This window comes from Schistocerca americana, chromosome 8 (genome assembly GCF_021461395.2).
Source record: "Schistocerca americana isolate TAMUIC-IGC-003095 chromosome 8, iqSchAmer2.1, whole genome shotgun sequence".
Classification (NCBI taxonomy): Eukaryota; Metazoa; Arthropoda; class Insecta; order Orthoptera; family Acrididae; genus Schistocerca; species Schistocerca americana.
In genome coordinates, this window is record NC_060126.1 from 489672218 (window position 1) to 489687153 (window position 14936).

Genomic DNA, 14936 nt, shown 5'->3' on the forward strand with positions numbered 1-14936 from the left:
CACTCAGCAACAGAAACTATGAACAAGAAATGAACACGATCATACAAATAGCTAAGAACAACGGGTATGACACACATGTGGTACACAGGCTCAATCAAAAAATAAAAACACAAATAAAAAACAAACACAACATTTCCACAATACAAAAGAACTCACAAGCTGAAAACTTACAAACACACTCAACAAACACACACAATGACAACACCACACAGAAAAGAACCAGATGGTACACCATGACCTACACACATAAACTAACACACAGAGTTGCAAACATCCTAAAAAGACAGGGCTTCAAAGCAGCATATAAGCCTGGGCAAACCCTTCAATCAAACCTAAGCCAGCCAGCTACCAAGAGGGACAAGTTCCAACAATAAGGAATATATAAACTTGAATGTCAAAGTTGTGATGCAGTATACATAGGCATGACATGCAGGAATTTTGAAACAAGATACAAAGAACATATCAGATGTTGGAAGTATGAAACAAACCATTCCACATTTGCAGAGCATTTAAAACACTACAACAATCATCCTACTAACATGGAACAAGAAATGAAAATAATGAGAATAAGCAACCATGACAAACATCTTATACAAATGCAAGAAAACTTCCACATCCAGAAACCCATAGCAGAAAACAAACATGTGATAAATGAACAAACACACATCAGCACAGGCTCCCTACTACATTTAATAAAGGAAATGATAACATAAAATATATACATATATATATAACACCAAAATACAGACAGACAGACAGACACACACACATACACACACACACACACACACACACGCACACACACACACACACAGCCCCACCAAAAAAAAAAAAAAATTACATAACACCAAAATACAGACAGACACACACACACAGCACAAAAAAATACATATCACACCAAAACACACACACACACACACACACACACACACACACACATATACACAGGACAAAAACAAAAATAAATAACTAAATACAATAAAATTAAATGAAATTAAATTAATACCACACGAAAACACACACACACACACACACACACACACACACGCACACACACACACACACACACAAACGAATACACGGACAGACCACAGATACTTCAATAGTTACACTCATAAGTTTGGCAGTAATATTCGATCTTTGGCAAAAAACATTTGACAATCGGCAACAGAAACCAAACATTGCATTAAAACAAGCATTCAGTGCATAGTGCTGTGGAATGTGGAAAAAACAGCAAACTGGCGCTCGTAGGAAGAAGAACAACACCAAAAATGCAACAGGAGCGTAATATGTAAGAAACTGTCTACGCAACCCGTAAGTACAGTTAAAAACACTACTACTTAATAAGAAATACCAACCACCAGAACTGTTTATAACCTAAAGGCACAGTGACAAAAATGTAAATAAAATAGCTAACACAAGTACATATTCCAGGCCACTGATGATGCCTTGCAGAAAATAAAGGCGAAACGCGTATGGCACTAAAATTGTGTTTTATTCAGTTGCTGTCAGACAGTCCATAAGTGAAACTTATCAATATACCGTAGTATACTGCAGAAAGGCCAAAGTGATGGGTGTATTAGTATCTTCAATTCGCTTCTTGGATAGAACTCGCTTGGGTCTGAATGAATTACGTGTGTGTCTCTCATACTAACCGTTTTGTCGAACACTGTCTTCAAGTGCTGTATTTCGTTCGACAGACTTTCAGGATCAGATACCACAAGTGCTCCGTGAACTGACGTACGTAATTAACTACAGGATTGTGCAGGATGATAGCAACTTGTGGCCGGCAGATATAGATCTGTATGAGTTGGCCTGCTGTATATGCTGTGTCCCAAGGTTAAATCTGCTTCCCTTCGTACGAAAACATCAAGAAAAGATATAGTACCATCATTCTCCACTTCCATTGTGAAATTTATAATCGGGTGGAGCGAATTTAGATGCTGAAGAAACGTAGGTCGAGTATCAAGTTCCTGCGGCTACTATGAGTTAACGAGAATTTCGTTCTCATATAAGTCTATGGCTAAAAGAGTCAGCCTTCAGGAATTGAGAAACGAACCCTGTCGTTCAAGACCTTGCAGAGTGCAGATTCGCCAACAGACGGGGAAATTTACAGGCATCTATTGTTCTGAGTGAGGTCTAGGTGCTGCAGTGTGGGAGTGAGACAGACGAGAACCTCTGTCATAGGGAAACCCCGTAGAAGCAATTTGTGGCCAAGGAGATGTAGCAGTGTTAAATATGGCGCACCTAAGATCAGCCATAAACGGAAACATTTATGAAAACAATTTAATTATGTAGTAATTCAGGGCATGAAGCCACAGTAATTTTAATCTTGCACCCTTCATAAATTTTCATGGCGATCCCAATAAAACTGGAATATTGATCATATCTATAATAGTTTATAATTTACCGTTAAAGTGAAATCAACCAGTTTCGTAAGAAAGACGTGAATGCTAAAATCTGAACGTTTTGGTCGATCTTAAAGATCCACATTTCATATAGAAGGGCATCATTAAAATGACAAATGTTGTAAATATCAACTCTGTAACTTTATTTGTCTAAAAGAATAGTTAATTTTAAATTATCAGTACTTTCAGTTAAGCATTATATCTTCATTTCCTCCACATGAAACACATCGAACGATGACAGCATGACCCCTTATTGAATCATTAGGTAGTAGAATATTTCTTGTAAAATTTAGTGCATAATAGTTAATGTAAAATAATGTACAATAAGCTGTAGCCAATCAGAAGGACGGCTTCAGGAAAGGGAACTGCCCTAGTCAGTTGAGCAACGGTGATCGGCACGGGGGTGACTCGGCCGGGGAAGGGCAGTGGGACAGTCCTGGTCTAGACTCCAAAGGGTACACTGCTGGTGGAGACGTGTAAGCGGACGGTCGGTCTTTAGGTAGCTAGGAAGTGAAACGACTTAGAGAATTTCGCGTTGTGTGTTAAACCGGGACTTAGTCTCTGAGCAGTGAGCAGCCGCGTGTCTGTTGTAAGCTCAAACTTTTCATGTTGCTAGCGAGTTAGAGTATTGGACTTGTATTTCGCGATGAGACTGTAACTGACGGAACTGTGTCAAATGGTTATGCACTCGAGTGTAATTGTAACTCTAGATACGACCACTTTCGCTATTACTTTGCTTTCTGAATGAACGTTATTCTAACCAAATCGTAACTGTGTGTCCATCATATTTTATGGGTCGTTAATTTAGTTGTCAATATTAGTTACCAATATTATTATTACTGTTATTAAATTTGTATTTCACAAACTTTCCATCAGCCAGACAATTTAACCAAAGGGTTGGTTCAAATGGCACTGAGCGCTATGGGATTTAACTGCTACGGTCATCAGTCCCCTAGAAATCAGAACTACTTAAACCTAAGTAACCTAAGGACATCACGCACATCCATGCCCGAGGCAGGATTCGAACCTGCGACCGTAGCGGTCGCGCAATTCCATACTGTATCGCCTAGAACCGCTCGGCCACTGCGGCCGGCTTAACCAAAGGGTCACAAGTCTCTAATTTAGGGCGTGTAATGCGACACGTCCGGTTCAACCCCTAGACGAGTTTGGGCCAAGACATTTGGACGAAGAGGAACCGCATGTGAGCTTGAAAATCTATGGCATACTATCTCACACCACACCACAAAATTATCACCCATACATACATCGTACAGATGTGAACATTATTACTGTGCTGCGTCACATCCCTATTGACACACACATTATATAGTTCTTCTTTCTGCGATGCGGCAGTAGAGTGTATGGCGTCCGTCACTTATACTGCTCAGATTTCGGCCTAAGCAACGCGTACAGGCATGCGGAAACGCGGGAACTGACTCCGTACCGGGAAGCGGGGAAGGCGGAAAGTGAAGCACACAATGGCAACAAATGCACACTTCCCCTCTGGCCTTTGAATTGTGGCACTGAATCAGCATTCTGAGGCCAGTAAAAGCGGCCGAATGAGTATAAAAGAGCAGACGTCTCCAGAAGAAGGCACACACCGTGATCCAACACGTTCCTAGCCGACACACAATTTCAGCAAGCCAATATGAAAGCCGTAAGTATGCGACGGTTTGATGTTACTAACCTTCAGCTGAAAGATTCCCTCTGCTTTTTTCTACGTATTTAGTCCTTCTGATCGCATTTCACCTTTTTTTTAAATTTATATACACATCATTTATCTGGGCATTCACAAAGTGTGGGTTTGCCGGTAGTTGGGAGCTCCAACATAAGGCGCGTAATGGGGATTCCTAGGAACATAGCTGCCTAATAGGGGAAGGAAACTAGTGTGTACTTCATGTGCATACCGGGGGGAGTCATTCCGGATGCGGAAAGGCTGATTCCGCATGCCATGAAGAGTACAGGGAGCAGCCAACTGCAGGTGGTGGCTCGTTACCAATGAAGTATGTCGCTTTGGATCGGAGGAGATTCTCTGTGGTTCTGGGCGGCTAGCGGAAATGGTAAGGACTGCCAGTCTTGCTTGCGAGATTAAGGCGGATCTCACCGATCTGCAGCATCGTCGATAGAACCGACTGTGGTCCTTCGGTGCAGAGCTGAGTGGAGGGTCTGAATCAGAGGCTCAGGCGGTTATGTGACCGTGTAGGCAGCAGATTCCTAGACTTGCGCCGTCGGGTGGTGGGTTTCCAGGTTCCGCTTAATAGGTCAGGAGTCCACTACACACAGGAAGCGGCTACATGGGTAGCGGGGACTTTATGGAAGGGACTGGGTGGTTGTTTAGGTTAGAGGGCCTCAGGGAACCATAGAAAGGGCGTCCATCTCAAAGTGGGCAGGTAAAAGACAGTACGTTAGTTGTAGAAACGATCGGTATTGTAACTGTAGATTGTCGTAGCTGTGTTGGGAAAGAACCAGAGCTCCACTCCCCTAATAGAAAGCACTGAAGCTCGAATAGTTATAGGTACAGAAAGCCTCGCTAAAGCCGGAAATAAACTCAGCAGAAATTTTTTTGTAACAATCTAACAGTGTACAGAAAGGATAGATTAAATGCAATTTGTAGTGGAGTATTTATTGCTGTCAGAAAATGTTTTCCTTGTAGTGACATAGTATGGGTGGAGGTTATACATGACAATCGGACTAAACTATTAACTGGGTTGTTTTACCGACCCCCGACTCAGAAGCTATAGTTGCTGAACAGTTCAGAGAAAACTTGAGTCTCATTTCAAATAGATACCCCACTCTTACAATTATAGTTGGAGGTGACTTTAATCTACCCTCGATATGCTGGAAAAATTAAACATTTAAAGCCGGCGGCAGGCATAAAACCTCATCCAAAATTGTACTGAATGCTTTCTCATAAAATTATTTTGAACAATTAGTTCATGAGCCCACTCGAAGCGTAAATGATTGCGAAAGCATATTTGACCTCTTAGCAAGAAATAATCCTACACAAATAGTGGATATCGTGACGAATACAGGGATTAGCGACCAATGCCAGTAGCTGCTAGGCTGAACACCGTAACTCCTACAACCATCAAAAAGAAACGAAAAGTATATCTATTTTAAAAAGATGATAATAATGCTCTTAACGCCTTATTAAGAGACAGTCTGACCATGTAAGCGTAGAAAAGTTGTGGAATAACTTCAAAGAAATAGTATCGACAGTAATTGAGAGATATATACCACATAAATTAATAACTGATGGTACTGATTCTTCACTGTAAACAAACCGGGTCAGATCGCTGTTGCAGAAGCAGCGAAAAAAGCATGCCACATTTTAAAGAACGCAAAATCCCTAATATTGGAAAAGTTTTGCAGAAGTTCGAAATATAGTGCGTACTTCAATGTGCCTTCCCCCTAGAACCATGGACCTTGTCGTTGGTGGGGAGGCTTGCGTGCCTCAACGGTACAGATAGCCGTATCGTAGGTGCAACCACAACGGAGGGGTATCTGTTGAGAGGCCAGACAAACGGGTGGTTCCTGAAGAAGGGCAGCAGCCTTTTCAGTAGTTGCAGGGGCAACAGTCTGGATGATTGACTGATCTGCTCTTGTAACACTAACCAAAACGGCTTTGCTGTTCTGGTACTGCGAACGGCTGAAAGCAAGGGGAAACTACAGCCGTAATTTTTCCCGAGGGCATGAAGCTTTACAGTATTCGGATCTCCGGGCGGGGACTACTCAAGAGGACGTCGTTCTCAGGAGAAAGAAAACTGGCATTCTGCGGATCGGAGCGTGGAATGTCTGATCCCTTAATCGGGCAGGTATGTTAGAAAATTTAAAAATGGATATGGATAGGTTAAAGTTAGATATAGTGGGAATTAGTGAAGTTCGGTGGCAGGAGGAACAAGACTTCTGGTCAGGTGACTACAGGGTTATAAACACAAAATCAAATAGGGGTAATGCAGGAGTAGGTTTAATAATGAATAAAAATATAGGAGTGTGGGTAAGCTACTACAAACAGCATAGTGAACGTATGATAGTGGCCAAGATAGACACGAAGCCCATGCCTACTACAGTAGTACAAGTTTATATGCCAACTAGCTCTGCAGGTGACGAAGAAATTTAAGAAATGTATGATGAGATAAAATAAATTATTCAGGTGGTGAAGGGAGACGAAAATTTAATAGTCGTGGGTGACTGGAATTCGACAGTAGGAAAAGGGAGAGAAGGAAACATAGTAGGTGAATATGGATTGGGGCTAAGAAATGAAAGAGGAAGCCGTCTGGTAGAATTATGCACAGAGCATAATTTAATCATAGTTAACACTTGGTTCAAGAATCATAAAAGAAGTTTGTATACATGGAAGAATCCTGGAGATACTAAAAGGTATCAGATAGATTATATAATGGTAAGACAGAGATTTCGGAACCAGGTTTTAAACTGTAGGACATTTCCAGGGGCAGATGTGGACTTTGACCACAATTTATTGGTTATGATCTGTAGATTAAAACTGAAAAATTTAAAAAGGTGGGAATTTAAAGAGATGGGACCTGGATAAACTGACTAAACCAGAGGTTGCACAGAGTTTCAGGGACAGCATAAGCGAACAATTGACAGGAATGGGGGAAAGAAAGACAGTAGAAGAAGAATGCGTAGCTTTGAGGAATGAAATAGTGAAGGCAGCAAAGGATCAAGTAGGTAAAAAGACGAGGGCTAGTAGAATTCCTTGGGTAACAGAAGAGATACTGAATTTAATTGATGAAAGGAGAAAATACAAAAATGTAGTAAATGAAGCAGGCAAAAAGGAATACAAACGACTCAAAAATGAAATCGACAGGAAGTGCAAATTGGCTAAACAGGGATGGCTAGGGGACAAAGGCAAGGATGTAGAGGCGCATATCACTAGGAGTAAGATAGATACAGCCAACATGAAAATTAAAGAGACACTTGGAGAAAAGAGAGCCACTAGTATGAATTAATCAAGAGCTCAGATGGAAACCCAGTTCTAAGCAAAGAAGGGAAAGCAGAAAAGTGGAAGGAGTATAAAGAGGGTCTATACAAGGGCGATGTACTTGAGGACAATATTATGGAAATGGAAGATGATGTAGATGAAGGTGAAATGGGAGATACGATACTGCGTGAAGAGTTTGACAGAGCACTGAAAGACCTGAGTCGAAACAAGGCCCCGGGAGTAGGCAACATTCCATTAGAACTACTGACTGCCTTGGGAGAGCCAGTCCTGACAAAACTCTACCATCTGGTGAGTAAGATGTACGAGACAGGCGAAATACCCTCAGACTTCAAGAAGAATATAATAATTCCAATCCAAAAGAAAGCAGGTGTTGACAGATGTGAGAATTATCGAGCTATCAGTTTAATAAGCCACAGCTGGAAAATACTAACGCGAATTATTTACAGGCGAATGGAAAAACTGGTAGAAGCCGACCTCGGGGAAGATCAGTATGGATTCCCTTGAAATGTTGGAACACGTGAGGCAATACTGACCTTACGACGTATCTTAGAAGAAAGATTAAGGAAAGGCAAACCTACGTTTCTAGCATTTGTAGACTTAGAGAAAGCTTTTGACAATGTTGACTGGAATACTCTCTTTCAAATTCTAAAGGTGGCAGGGCTAAAATACAGGGAGCAAAAGGCTATTTACAATTTGTCCAGAAACCAGATTGCAGTTATAAGAGTCGAGGGGCATGAAAGGGAAGCAGTGGTTGGGAAAGGAGTGAGACAGGGTTGTAGCCTCTCCCTGATGTTATTCAATCTGTATATTGAGCAAGCAGTAAAGGAAACAAAAGAAAAATTTGGAGTAGGTATTAAAATCCAGGGAGAAGAAATAAAAACTTTGAGGTTCGCCGATGACTTTGTAATTCTGTCAGAGACAGCAAAGGAATTGGAAGAGCAGTTGAACGGAATGGACAGTGTCTTGAAAGGAGGATATAAGATAAACATCAACAAAAGTAAAACGAGGAGAATGGAATGTAGTCGAATTAAGTCGGGTGATGCTGAGGGAGTTAGATTAGGAAATGAGACACTTAAAGTAGTAAAGGAATTTTGCTATTTGGGGAGCAAAATAACTGATGATGGTCGAAGTAGAGAGGATATAAAATGTAGACTGGCACTGGCAAGGAAAGCGTTTCTGAAGAAGAGAAATTTGTTAACATCGAGTATAGATTTTAGCGTCAGGAAGTCGTTTCTGAAAGTATTTGTACGGAGTGTAGCCATGTATGGAAGTGAAACATGGACAATAAATAGTTTGGACAAGAAGAGAATAGAAGCTTTCGAAATGTGGTGCTACAGAAGAATGTTGAAGATTAGGTGAGTAGATCACGTAACTAATGAGGAGGTATTGAATAGGATTGGAGAGAAGAGATGTTAGTGACACAACTTGACTAGAAGAAGGGATCGGTTGGTAGGACATGTTCTGAGGCATCAAGAGATCAAAAGTTTAGAATTGGAGGGCAGCGTGGAGGGTAAAAATCGTAGAGGGAGACCAAGAGATGAATACTCTAAGCAGATTCAGAAGGATGGAGGTTGCAGTAGGTACTGGGAGATGAAAGAGCTTGCCAGGATAGATTAGCATGGAGAGCTGCATCAAACCAGACTCAGGACTGAAAACCACAACAACAACAACTTCAATGTGAGATGCTTTAAATATTTCCCACAACGAAACTCTGTCTCGAAATCCGGCAGAAAACCCAAAGAGATTCTGGTCATACATAAAGCACCCCTGTGGCAAGACGCAATCAATATCATCACTGCGCCATAGCAACCTTGAAGTCACTGACGCCAGTGCCAATAAAGTAGAGTTATTAAACACGATTTTCCGAAACTCCTTCACCAAAAAATACTAAGTAAATATTCCTGAATTCCAGTGAAGAACAACTGCCATGGGGACGAACCACTGAAGACAGTTCTGCTCCAGTCAATGAGATTCAAGGTCGAAGATGTGTCTGGAGACGGCCCCGACAGCATTGAGGTACCAACTAGATCGTCGCCAGCCGCACGGCCCTAAAACCAGAGCTAATGGTGTGGCGTAGCATTCCTTTTGGTAGCAGGACCCCTTTGGGTGTCATCCGCAGCACACTTAGAGCACAGCGTTACGTCCCCGATATCCTGCTCCTCTCTTTGTTAGCCCTCGAGGGCACCGAACCTGAGCTTACTTTTCAGCAAGATAATGCCCACCCGCACTCATCGAGAGTTTCTAATGCTTCTTTTCTTGCTTGCCAAACCCGACCTTCGCCGGGAAGGCCACAAATTTTATCTCCAGTTGAGAAAGTTGCAAGTATTACGGGTAGACCCTCCAACTGGCTTCAGGTTTTTGACGACCTAACCCGATAACTGGGCAGAATTAAGGCACGATATCCTTTAGGAGGACATCCAACAACTGTATCAATAAGTGCCAAGCCAGAGGTCGACCAAAACGTAGTCGACTGCTCAACTTGTGTAGCTTTTTCTCTTGAAGCAATCATCATTATTTTCTGAAATTGTAATCATTTGTTTGTCTGTAAGTGTACATCAAATCTTACAATAACCGCCGGGTTTGGATAATAGCTTCGAGTTGATCCTTCCCTTTTTCCTTAGGGTGTACGAATTTAGGATGGACGGGGAAGTATGCAAAGATTTATTCATACACTCCTGGAAATTGAAATAAGAACACCGTGAATTCATTGTCCCAAGAAGGGGAAACTTTATTGACACATTCCTGGGGTCAGATACATCACATGATCACACTCACAGAACCACAGGCACATAGACACAGGCAACAGAGCATGCACAATGTCGGCACTAGTACAGTGTATATCCACCTTTCGCAGCAATGCAGGCTGCTATTCTACCATGGAGACGATCGTAGAGATGCTGGATGTAGTCCTGTGGAACGGCTTGCCATGCCATTTCCACCTGGCGCCTCAGTTGGACCAGCGTTCGTGCTGGACGTGCAGACAGCGTGAGACGACGCTTCATCCAGTCCCAAACATGCTCAATGGGGGACAGATCCGGAGATCTTGCTGGCCAGGGTAGTTGACTTACACCTTCTAGAGCACGTTGGGTGGCACGGGATACATGCGGACGTGCATTGTCCTGTTGGAACAGCAAGTTCCCTTGCCGGTCTAGGAATGGTAGAACGATGGGTTCGATGACGGTTTGGATGTACCGTGCACTATTCAGTGTCCCCTCGACGATCACCAGTGGTGTACGGCCAGTGTAGGAGATCGCTCCCCACACCATGATGCCGGGTGTTGGCCCTGTGTGCCTCGGTCGTATGCAGTCCTGATTGTGGCGCTCACCTGCACGGCGCCAAACACGCATACGACCATCATTGGCACCAAGCCAGAAGCGACTCTCATCGCTGAAGACGACACGTTTCCATTCGTCCCTCCATTCACGCCTGTCGCGGCACCACTGGAGGCGGGCTGCACGATGTTGGGGCGTGAGCGGACGACGGCCTAACGGTGTGCGGGACCGTAGCCCAGCTTCATGGAGACGGTTGCGAATGGTCCTCGCCGATACCCCAGGAGCAACAGTGTCCCTAATTTGCTGGGAAGTGGCGGTGCGGTCCCCTACGGCACTGGGTAGGATCCTACGGTCTTGGCGTGCATCCGTGCGTCGCTGCGGTCCGGTCCCAGGTCGACGGGCACGTGCACCTTCCGCCGACCACTGGCGACAACATCGATGTACTGTAGAGACCTCACGCCCCACGTGTTGAGCAATTCGGCGGTACGTCCACCCGGCCTCCCGCATGCCCACTATACGCCCTCGCTCAAAGTCCGTCAACTGCACATACGGTTCACGTCCTTGCTGTCGCGGCATGCTACCAGTGTTAAAGACTGCGATGGAGCTCCGTATGCCACGGCAAACTGGCTGACACTGACGGCGGCGGTGCACAAATGCTGCGCAGCTAGCGCCATTCGACGGCCAACACCGCGGTTCGTGGTGTGTCCGCTGTGCCGTGCGTGTGATCATTGCTTGTACAGCCCTCTCGCAGTGTCCGGAGCAAGTATGGTGGGTCTGACACACCGGTGTCAATGTGTTCTTTTTTCCATTTCCAGGAGTGTATTATTTACGAAAAATTCTGACAATGAGTATAAAAGCAAATACAAACGAAAACAGAAAAAGTTAAATAACGCAACCTAAGCAACAATAGACTCCTTGGGGTACATTCTCGCAACACAGGTCACAAGTGGTAAGAATTACTGTGCGGCTCACAGTTATAGTCAAATGGTTCAAGTGGCTCTGAGCACTATGGGACTTCGCTCAACGTGACTGAAGGGCAACCCTTCCGCAAATTGCTGCAGATTCAATGCTGGGCCATCAATAAGTGTCAGTGTGCGAACCATTCAACGGAGCATCTCCGATTTGGGCATTCGGAGCCGAAAGCCCACTCGTGTACCTTTGACGACCGCACGACGGAGAGCTGCACGCATCGCCCAGGCCAATCAACGCCTCCGTTCGACTGTTGATGACTGGAAACATATTGCCTCGTTGGACGAGTCTCGTTTCAGATTGTATCGTGCGGGTGAATGTATACTTCTGTGGAGACAACCTCATGAATCCGTGGACCCTGCATGTCAGCAGGGACCTGTTAAAGCTGGTGGAATGTCTATAATGGTGTGGGGCTTGTGCAGTTGGAGTGATATGGGATCCCTGACACGTCTAGTTACAACTCTGACGTGTGACACGTAGTTAAGCATCCTGCCTGACCACCTGCAACCTGCAACCATTCATGTCCACCGTGCGTTCCTACGGGCTTGGCCAATTCCAGCAGGCCAATGCGACACCTCACATGTCCAGAATTACTACAGATTGGCTCGAGGGACACTCCTCTGAGTTGGAACACCTCGGTTGTCAACCAGACTCCCCAGACACGAACATATTTTTGTTGCCTTGCAACGTGCTGTTCAGAAGAGATCTGCAACCCCTCGTTGTCTTATGGATTTACAGACACCCCTGCAGAATTTATGGTGTCGGTTCCCTCCAGCGTTACTTCAGGCGTTAGTCGAGTCCATGCCACGTCGTATTGTAGCCCTTCTGTGTGCTCGCGGGGGTTCTACGCGATATTAGATAGATTTACCAGTTTCTTTGGCCCTCGGAGTATATTTCTGAAACGCAAAACGTGGTTAGAAGAAAGTGAACATTAGTACGGTGTCCCAGAACGTCCAAAAGCTACTGTGATAAGCTTTTATTCTCAGAGATTTAGATTCGGTCATGAGGCTGAATTCAGGTCACAGGTCAGCACTACATCAAGTTAAAGGAATATGTTTCTTGGGGTCGCTAAAGTAACTGTTTTCAGTTCAAAGTTTTACATATAAACACTGGCAACTTATGGTGCAAATGAAAACGTTTAAATAAGTGTCTTTTATTTTATAGGGTGTTAATCCTTGAGTTAAAGATTATTTCTTCACTTAAATGGGTTGCTGGAGAATATACACTCATTAGAAAAGCCATTGATGGTTGCATTATGCATTTCTTTAAATGCATTGTAGCTTCGAGATATTGTTCATGAGAAAAAACCAGACGCAGCTAGAATTTTCACTGAGTGGTATTCCTACATGAAGGAAGGCTATGTAAACGTAGATTCACACTTGATGGAATGCTCTGGTAGGGAACGATAGGCCAGTAATTTCCACTATGCATTTCAAATGAAAGGATTCACTGAGGCAGTCAATAGAACCGTACCAGACCGACGGGACCTTAGAGTCAAGACGTCTCGGGAAGAGAGCTTTGGCATTGCCGTCATCGTCTTTTAAAATTATAGATTACCTTACTTTATCTGCACTCTCTCAACTCAACAGCTGTGAACTTTTTGTTTTTGCTCCTTCTTAGACTGTATTCGATTCTCTTGCTTTGCTTTTTGTGATACGCACAGAAGCCCCATGAAAGCTTCGATATTTTTTTCTATTGAGTGTTCTTGCACAAGGGACGCCACATAGCTGAGAGAGAAAACTAATTTATGTTTTGCTACGCGTGGACAGAATATGCATTGTCTACAAATAAGGACGTAAATGAGTGAACCAATTTCCATGAAATAACTTTTTCAACTGTGGAAAATTTTGTCTCTCTTGAAGGAGAAAATTACATTTGTATTTGATGTTATTTGTTATTTAGAAATAAGTAAATAAATACAACGAATAGCACTATATATATATATATATATATATATATATATATATATATATATATACATATATATATATATATATATTCGCTGGCAAGTAAATGTCACCGTTTCGAAATGTTCAGAAGAAACTTGCCCTGTTGTTCCAATTTTCATCAATTTACCATGCAAATTCTTTGCTGATCATACTTTATGACGTTTTCATTTGCAGTAATAAACTTTATTACTGGTAATTCCTTAATTCTGAATCATAGTACGACTTTTACTGTCCCATAACGTTACTTTGACCTCTCCAATAATTGTGGTAAGGTGAAGTGACTTTGAGCTCAAGTTGCGTCTAGTACGGCCAGACCAAATTCTGATCGTGACCCCACCAAGCGTTCCGTCCCTTCTTCGCTGATATCTGGTGCGAGTCGGCTTTTAGTCTGTACTTGTTGTTCCGCAGGTGCTCGCCGTGGTGATCCTGGGCGCGGCAGCCGCCGCCTTTGCTACTGCAGTGCCCACCAATCCCAGCACCGGGCAGCATCGCCACCAAGACCAGCCTAACGAGAGACGCGATATCGGAGTGGGGGATGTGAACTTCGGCCGTGAGAGCTTCAACCCCAACGTCAATGTAAATAACAAGCATTATCCTTCACCAGGTGCATCCAGCGACTCTGGAGTGGGTAGGGTGAACTTCGGCGTTGGCAGCTTCAACCCCAACGTCAATGTAAACAACACTGCCTACCCCCCTGTTCACGTACCCATCGGAACCTACCACCCTCTGCCCTGTAACAAGCAGCGAACTCCCGTCTGTCAATAAACTCAGCTATATCTAATGCCATGACGTCGACCCCTGTGCTGTTGTTCCCTCTGCTTACAGTAGTAAGTTCACATATCCTTTTATAATATATTCTGGATTTACCTATCTGCAGGCATGTATGTACTTTGTGTGAATAAAATTGTGTTCAAAAATGGCTCTGAGCACTATGGGACTCAACATCTGTGGTCATAAGTCCCCTAGAACTTAGAACTACTTAAACCTAACTAACCTAAGGACATCACACACATCCATGGTCGAGGCAGGATTCGAACCTGCGACCATAGCGGTCACGCGGTTCCAGACTGAAGCGCCTTTAACCGCACGGCCACACCGGCCGGCCAATAAAATTGTGTCTGTGCCTTTACAGTGAAAGAGTTTTCATTGAATTCGTGTTTAAGATGACATCCATTATTTTTATCGACTTTTTGCAGAACCACGTAATCTGATCTTAATAGAGAAGTAACGCTCAATGCTCCAACAACACATCCATGAAAAACCATCACCAGTCTTGCTTTGCACGACCAGACTGGGAAAAACGGCAAACACAATCAATGCGCTTGTATACTTGTATATTGTACTCACAGCCACATGTAGGTACATAAACAGG

At 43.6% G+C, this 14936-nt stretch overlaps 1 protein-coding gene across 1 annotated transcript; it reads left to right on the forward strand.

The window, feature by feature from the left end:
- Nucleotides 1-4000: 4000 nt before the first annotated feature.
- On the forward strand, nucleotides 4001-14345 carry LOC124545488. Its single transcript, XM_047124429.1, has 2 exons — nucleotides 4001-4065; nucleotides 13973-14345. The coding sequence occupies exons 1-2, from the start codon at nucleotides 4057-4059 to the stop codon at nucleotides 14327-14329; spliced, it is 366 nt and encodes a 121-aa protein (XP_046980385.1). The 5' UTR covers nucleotides 4001-4056; the 3' UTR covers nucleotides 14330-14345.
- The last annotated feature ends 591 nt before the right edge of the window (nucleotides 14346-14936 follow it).